The sequence below is a fragment of the Egretta garzetta genome, unplaced genomic scaffold (genome assembly GCF_000687185.1).
Source record: "Egretta garzetta isolate BGI_Z169 unplaced genomic scaffold, ASM68718v1 scaffold536, whole genome shotgun sequence".
Lineage (NCBI taxonomy): Eukaryota > Metazoa > Chordata > Aves > Pelecaniformes > Ardeidae > Egretta > Egretta garzetta.
In genome coordinates this window covers 1,260,784-1,268,083 of record NW_009260068.1, presented here as the reverse complement: position 1 = coordinate 1,268,083, position 7,300 = coordinate 1,260,784, and the positions used below count along the sequence as shown (strand labels likewise).

At 51.1% G+C, this 7,300-nt stretch overlaps 1 protein-coding gene across 1 annotated transcript in view; it reads left to right on the top strand.

Annotated features, from left to right (window-relative positions):
- Positions 1 to 2,104: 2,104 nt before the first annotated feature.
- Positions 2,105 to 7,300, top strand: part of MCU (mitochondrial calcium uniporter) — a 103,741-nt gene continuing 98,545 nt past the window's right edge. The window contains 2 exon segments of the mRNA XM_035896677.1: positions 2,105 to 2,233; positions 4,179 to 4,227. Coding sequence (XP_035752570.1) covers positions 2,105 to 2,233; positions 4,179 to 4,227 — 178 coding nt within the window.

The following is a 7,300-nucleotide window of genomic DNA, read 5'->3' as shown; positions in this document are numbered from 1 at the left end:
TATAGGGCCCGGGGGGCCAGTATAGGGGGGGGCACGTCTATAGGTGTCCTGGGAGGCCGGTGTGTAGGGTCTCAGGGTCTTATCCGCAGGTCCTGAAAGTCCTGTGTGTAGGGACCCAGGGACCTATATGCATAGGTCCTGAAATGCACGTATATACGTTATGAGAAGCGTTTCTATAGGGCGTGAGGGGCTTATGTATAGGGCCTGAAAGACCTGTGCATGAGGTCTCAGGGGCTTATATGTAAGTTCTGAAAGGTCTGCATACAGGATCTCGGGGCCCATATAGAATCACAGAATCGTTTAGGTTGGAAAAGACCTTTAAGACCATCAAGTCCAACCGTTAACCTAACCCTGCCATCCCAAATCCCATATACATAGGTCCTGAAAGGCTGTGCATAGGAGATGAGGAGCGTATACATCCCGAAGAGCCTGTATATAGGGTCCAAGGGGCTTGTATATAAGGTCTCAGGGGCTGCAAGGGGTCGCAGGAGTGTCTATATAGAGGGTCTGAGCAGCCTATATAAGCAGGAGCTGAGAGGGTCTATACATAGGGTCTGAGGGGTCTATACACAGGGTCTGGGGGTCTATATGCAGGGTCTGAGGTACCTGTGTGTAGGTTTAAGGCACCAATGTAAAATGTCCAGGGGCTAATGCAGCCATCCATAGGGGCTGCGGGGGCTGCGGGCTCTTGGCCATTTCCCCCATACCCTGTTGAATCTCCCCAAGTTTTATTTCTGCAATAGGGAATTCTCTCCCTCCAGGCGAATGCTTCAGATGCCGGCAGGGCCTCCCGTTCGCCTGCCCCCATGCCTGGAGCAGACAGGGGATGCAAAACGTCCTGTGAGATCCAGAAACCCAGCAGGAGAAGGAAAAGGGAGCTCTTCCATCACCAGAGAAATGCAGAAAGTCTGATTTTTCAAGTGCCGATGGCTTAAACCACAAGTTCCTTAGCAGTGTATGAACTGAAATGTTTGCTCTGGCTTTTTAATTTTATTTTTTTTTTTCCCCTGGAATATCTGGTTGAGCATTTCCATGCGTTTCCAATGATAATTCACTTTAAAAACCAAGGAAAGGGCTTGTCTGATGAGGAATGTGTCCTGTGAGCTGGTCATTCAGCGGGGTCTGGAACAGTCGCTCAGCTCCAGACCCACAGCACGGGGAGCCGACCCTAATTTTAACCGACATGGAATAGAAATCACGGCCTGTTATAACAACCCCTCACCCTCCCAGCTGTGCCTGCCAGCCTGGCCAGTATTAACCATGCCCTCCTATTTCTGCCTGGGTTTTCCTCCCTCGGCTATTGAATTTACAAACAAAATCTTCACGGGAGGCTTTATTTTTCCCATTGACCATCATATTTACAAAAAACTAGGGGAAATATTTCCACTGAGCTGCCAGCTTGACATCTCCCACCACCACAAATTTCTCACCTACTGGGGAGGGCGGGGAAGGGCTCAGGACGATGCCCGCAGGTAGGAAACCCTCCCTTTAATGAAGATAGAAAAGATAACGTGTGCCCCACTGCCACTGGGACAGCAGGTCCTTCATCCCACCCGCAGCACTCCTCCTCGAATGGAAGGGGCTGCCTGCCCCTGGGATGGACAGGGGGGACCCTGGGGGAGAAAACATCGTGAGAGGAGGGAGAGGAAAGGGAGAAAAAGAGAAAGCAAGGAAGGAAAGAAGAGAAACAAGCAACAAGAAATAGGATGAGGGGAAATGGCCTCAGGTTGTGCCAGGGGAGGTTTAGGTTGGACATCAGGAAAAATTTCTTCACTGAAGGGGTTTGTCAAGCACTGGAACGGGCTGCCCAGGGAAGGGGAAGGGAAGGGGAAGGGAAGGGAAGGGAAGGGAAGAAAAAAGAAAAAAGAAAAAAGAAAAAGAGAAAGAAAAAAAAGAAAAAGAAAAAAGAAAAAAGGAAAAAGAAAAAGGAAAAGGAAAAGAAAAAGAGAAAGAAAAAGAAAAAGAAAAGGAAGAAAGGAAGGAAGGAAAATTACATGTGCAGCCCATTTCCACGTGGAAACACTCCCCAGAGCGGTTTCATCTTCTACCAATGAATATGAAGACGCCTGGATCCTGGATGCTGCATCCTGTCCTGCATTCCCCGATGCCGGTGCCCAGACCGGCGCTGGTGGTGGTGCTGGGAGCGGGGGCAGAGGGGACGCCTCGGTGGAGCAGCAGCTGCCGCAGCCCGGTGGTGATTTCAACATCAAGAACCGACTTCCGAAAAATCCCGGTGAGGCTTCTGTTGCTGTTTCAACCCCATCTTTGAAAATGCCTTCGTTTCTTATTTGGAAATCTGGCATCTCATTTTTACGAGAACAAGGGCAATGGCAAACGCCTGAGAAGAAGCAGGCAGCGAGGCGGCCGTGGCTTTATTCATCCTTCCAGGGGTTTCACCCTGCGCATGTGGGGCAGGGACCTCCCTGGAGGTCAAACACCTCTGCAAGCCCCGGGGCTTTTCTGGGCTTGGGGAGACCCTGCAACAACGTGGGGGTCCAGCTGGAGCGCATCCCTCCTGCGGCACCCACCTGCTAACGGTGATGGGTGCCGCCCTGAGATGCAAAATGTGATAAACCTCTCTATGCAGGATTTATCGGAGAGGAAAGCAGCACCAAGGGCATCACGCCAGCCCAGCAGCGCTGTGATTTCAATTAATCTCATGCACTAATAAGATTTAACCATTGGGAAAGCACATACCTGAGCACCTGACCCGAAAGGGGCTTTTTTGGACGGCAGAAGAGCTGCGAAGGAAATGAGACACCTTGAAAATAAATGTGGCGGGGTGTCCTCAGCAGCCAGGATTTGGAGGAACAAGTATTGCTCCCCCAAGGACGGAGCAACGCCTGGGAGTCCCCATCCCAAACAGTTCCTGTGGCAACAGGGGAACATCGTATTTTTTAGCCATCTCTGAGATGGGACAGTCCCAAAATGTAAACTTTGGAGGCTGATTTTTGAAGGGAGGGAGGGGCCCCAGCAAACCCAGTGGAGGGGTGCGATTTTCTCCAGGGTCATGGGTGGGCACGTCAGCTCCTGGGGCCGTGCCTGGCAGCTCAGGAATGGGATGGCAGCAGGAAGGGAAAATGAGAAAGGCACGCCTGGGTCATGTGCACCTCGGCATCTAGATCAGAGGGAGGATTCACTGCTGAGGAGGCTAATTTTAGGTATTTTAATTTTAGTTGCTTCCAGATGCCTCTTAGGTTGTCTCTCTTCAGGCTTTAATGAACCCCGCGTTAAAAAATACATTTTCCGGAGGCATAAAGAGGCAGCGATTGCTCTTCAGGAACATGGGAGGCTGCTGAATCCTGCCGCTGCCCTCCTGCAGTGGAAACGCTTCAGGGATTTCTAGGATGGAACCTTTTGGCGAGGCTTAAGGTGATGCCAGAGACTTGGAGGGGTCGCTGCGGGGCCGGGGCGCAGTGGCAGTGGAGGTCTGGCCATCTCTGATGGAGATGCCGGATCCCGAAAGGAGATGGGAGGAGAACACACCGCAGTGAGCGGCAGTGGAGGTCTGGCCATCTCTGATGGAGATGCTGGATCACGAAAGGAGATGGGAGGAGAACACACCGCAGCGAGCAAATGCTGGCATGTTTGGGTTATTCAGGGTTTATGGCCAGGTTTTACTGCGATGGGACAGGGACTGTCATCCTGCCCAGCCCAGGGGCATTTCCCCGTTGTATCTTATTGCTCCACGAGCAGCCGTTGCGGTGCTCAGCTTACGGAAAATGGCCGGAGCCATTCCTTTATCGTCAGGTAGACTCTGACCCCCTATCTCAGGGCTGTGCTGTGTTATCTGCATCAGTCTGGAAGCACCAACCTTTCCTCTAAATAAAAGGAGATAAGATGCACTTGGACCCAGTATCCCCAATTTCCTCATCCTCGCACGCCCAATGCACCTGCAGGATTTTGCACATGCATCCATCCACCTCTGTGTGCAGGATTTTGCAAGTATCCCAGCCCTGGACATCTATAGGAATAAAATAGGGTAAATCCTAAATTTAAATAACATGAAGAAAAGTGATGAGCCCCCGGACTAAGGGACCATTTGGGGATTTTTTTGTTCCTAGCCGGCTTATTTAATTTAAGCACTTTGGGGCTTGCTCAGGTCTGAGCTGAAGCATTGGGCTTGCCTATGGCTCATCACACACTCGCTTTCTCTTAAATCAGTATTTTATTTGCAGGAGGACAGCATCCGTGCCTCCGTCGGCAGTGTCAAGATGGTTGATGAGGGTTTGAGGCTTTAGCTTTCCATTTCAATCTTTCCAAATACTATTCATTGCGAACACTGGCGTGCTTTTCCCCGTCAATTCTTCTTGGGAGCAGCTTTCCAATATTCTGATTATAAGCACCAGGAGAAAGTCTCATTAAATACCTGATTTTCTTTTTATTGCTCTGCAAGCAGCAGGTATCGTCCACCTTGCTCCAATGCCTGGAAAAAACCTTGCCAGGAAAAGCAAGAAGGACCAGCAGCATTTTATCATTCCTTTTTTTGCTGGTGGGGCAGTGGGGCTCCGGCTCATCCTGCAGCCATTTACCAGCCTCTGGGCTGCATGGCAGAGGAACGGTTATTTTATCTGGTCTCTTCCTATGGTTTCCCATGGGAATATTTGTGTGTCGAGGAGGGAAGAGTCCTTCTAGCAACATGAACCTGTCCGCATGCTGTCTTGGCACAGCTTCGCTTTACTTTTGTGAATTTGGGTGGAAGATACTTCTAGCAGGGTACCAGGAGCTATTTGACCTAAAAAGACAGGGTTTCATTTTGGTGCCAGTATTCTCCCCCGTTTCGGCCCCTGCACTCTTAGGAAGCCGTTCCCTGCCGGCTCGTTTAATTGCGTGTGGTATTGATCTCCGAGTTCACGTTTAATTCCCATTTCTGTGCATTGTAATGAGCACCCACGTGCTCGGCACAGGTTTCCTGATGAATTATCGGCCTTTCTGCCACACTTGGCTTTTGCTCGCAGCCCATCTTCCCCTACCTGGGGGGCAATACAGGGGAAATACTCCCTGGAAATATTTAAACTCCGCCTAAAATATGCCTTCAGGTGATCATGTCCAGCTCCTCTTTAAATAGAAATAAACATCTAAAAATATAATCTGGACGGCTGGAGGCGTAGGGAATGGGAGAGAGTGGTTGGGGCAGGTCTGGCAGCCCAGGGTCTGCTGAACGTGCCTGTCCCTGCCCTCCCCTGGAGCTGCTGGCACCGAGCCCCATAGGAAACCCTACAGGGAGGGCAGCAACAGCTCGTCCCAAATGCCCCTCTGCTTGTCCAGCCAAAAAAATAAAAGCATTGGGTTGGGTAGTTTATGGCACACAGAGATGGCTCTTCCCCAAAGCGCTGCTGCAGCTGCATACTCTGCCCTCTCGGGGACCTTCCCCATCCTGGGGACTTCCTTCCTCCCCCTTTCCTGCCTTTCTAATCTCCCTTTCCCAGCTCCTCTGGGCTGCCTTAACCCCAGTTTTGCCATTTTGAGGCTTTTAATCCCATTGTGTGGGGACGCTGCAAACCATACCGGGGAGAGGCTGATGTCCCCGGAGAGGGACACCCTGCCTGCGGTCCATGAGGCGGCTCCTCGGCCGAGATGTGCGCGGGAGCATCTTCCACTGTGCATGCTCCCGGGGTCATTGCAGAGGGCTGTGCTCCACAAAATCCTTATTTTAAAGCATTTTTCCTCCTGCTGTCAATTTTCACTGTGGAAGGAGAGGGTGACACTACAAGCAGGGGTTGAGCAAAGCTTCCATCCAAATTTGTCTTTGCAAGCGCCTAGGCTGTGTGCCCTCGGGTCTGGCTGTCTCCTGCACATCTCAGGAGCATTGGTGTCTTGAAAGCGAGCCACCGTCCTCCAGCATTTGCTGGTTTTGACCTCAGGAGCCCTCAGAGGTGGGTTTTGCCGCTTGCCCTCCAGGCGCAGAGCTGAGAGCAGCTGCTGCAATAGGTCTCCTTGATCTTGCAAGAAAAAGCAAATAATTATTGAAGCGCTAAACGTGCTACGCTGGAAAGACCATAGGTAAATACTTCCAGAAGGACACAGTTGGGACACAATGGCTTCAATCACTTTTATCCAACCGGCAAAGGAAGGGAAAACCCATCCCTGCAGGAAAACCCAGCCAGAAAGGCGCCCGTAGCCTTGCGGAGTGTCTCGGGAGGCTTTGGGTGGAGGATTGCTCAGGGATGAGCTGTGTGGCTCCAAAATTACACTGCTTGGGGAAAAGCTGAGAACAACCCTTCAGCATCTGAGCGGATGCGAAGGCAGAGCATGGGAAAGGAAGGGGAAGAGGAAGAGGGCAGCTGGAGGCCAGTGGGGATGGAAGGAGGAAGGCACCGGGGTGGGGGTGATGGCTGAAGCACACCCGTGTCGCCCCGTCACCCAGTCGTGCTCCCCTCTGTATTTTCAGAAGGTCTTGGTGGCAAACAGGGGTGGGAAATAACAGCTGGAGTCTCTCAGAGCCCGTGTTCCTGATGATTTTGGCAACCTCCAGCCTCGTCACTGTTTTCTCACCATTAATTTCCAGTGCCTCTCCTTTTCCCGAGCATCCTCCTCCTCTCCACACTTCCCAGGAGAAGGTGTATTCCAATCGCTCCACGCAGTGGGGATGTGGGCTCCTTGACTTCAAAAAGTAATAATAATAATAATAATAATAATAATAATAATAATAATAATACAGGATCCCAGCTGCTTTATGGCAAGGCAATTCCTTTCAGTCTCAGCCGTAACGGTATCACTGCACGTGGGATCTGCTTAGGCATTAATATTTTTTAAAGCTCCATTTTCTAACAAGCAATTCTGGGGCCACTTCCAGTGTTAAGAGCAATACGTTCATTTCCCTTCCCGACTATTCTTTCCCAGGAATTAAAAAGGAGCCGCCAGCAGTAACAACTCCCAGGCCGAAGGGAAAAGTCTTTTCTAAGAAAAATAATCCGAGAAAATCACCTTTCAAGAAACAGCTGAGCACACATTGCTTGTTTAGCCCAGATGCTGCAAGGTCTACGCTGGTGGCCCGGGCTCACCACGTACGCGTGTACATTCCTCCCTCTGCAAAATAAAAATATAAGTATTTTGATCACCTACTTTTTATATCACTCATCGAAACTGCTGTGGGGGCGGGATGCTGGTTTGACCTGGCACCCCAAATCCTTGTGCCTCCCCCACGCTGCATCCCCAGGGCCACAGTGGTGCCTCTGCAGCCTCCCTTATAGAATCATGGAATCGTTTGGGTGGGCAAAGCCCTTTAAGCTCCCCCAGCCCAACCGCTCCCCTACCCCTGCCATCCCACCCCCAAACCCTGGCCCTCAGCACCGCCTCT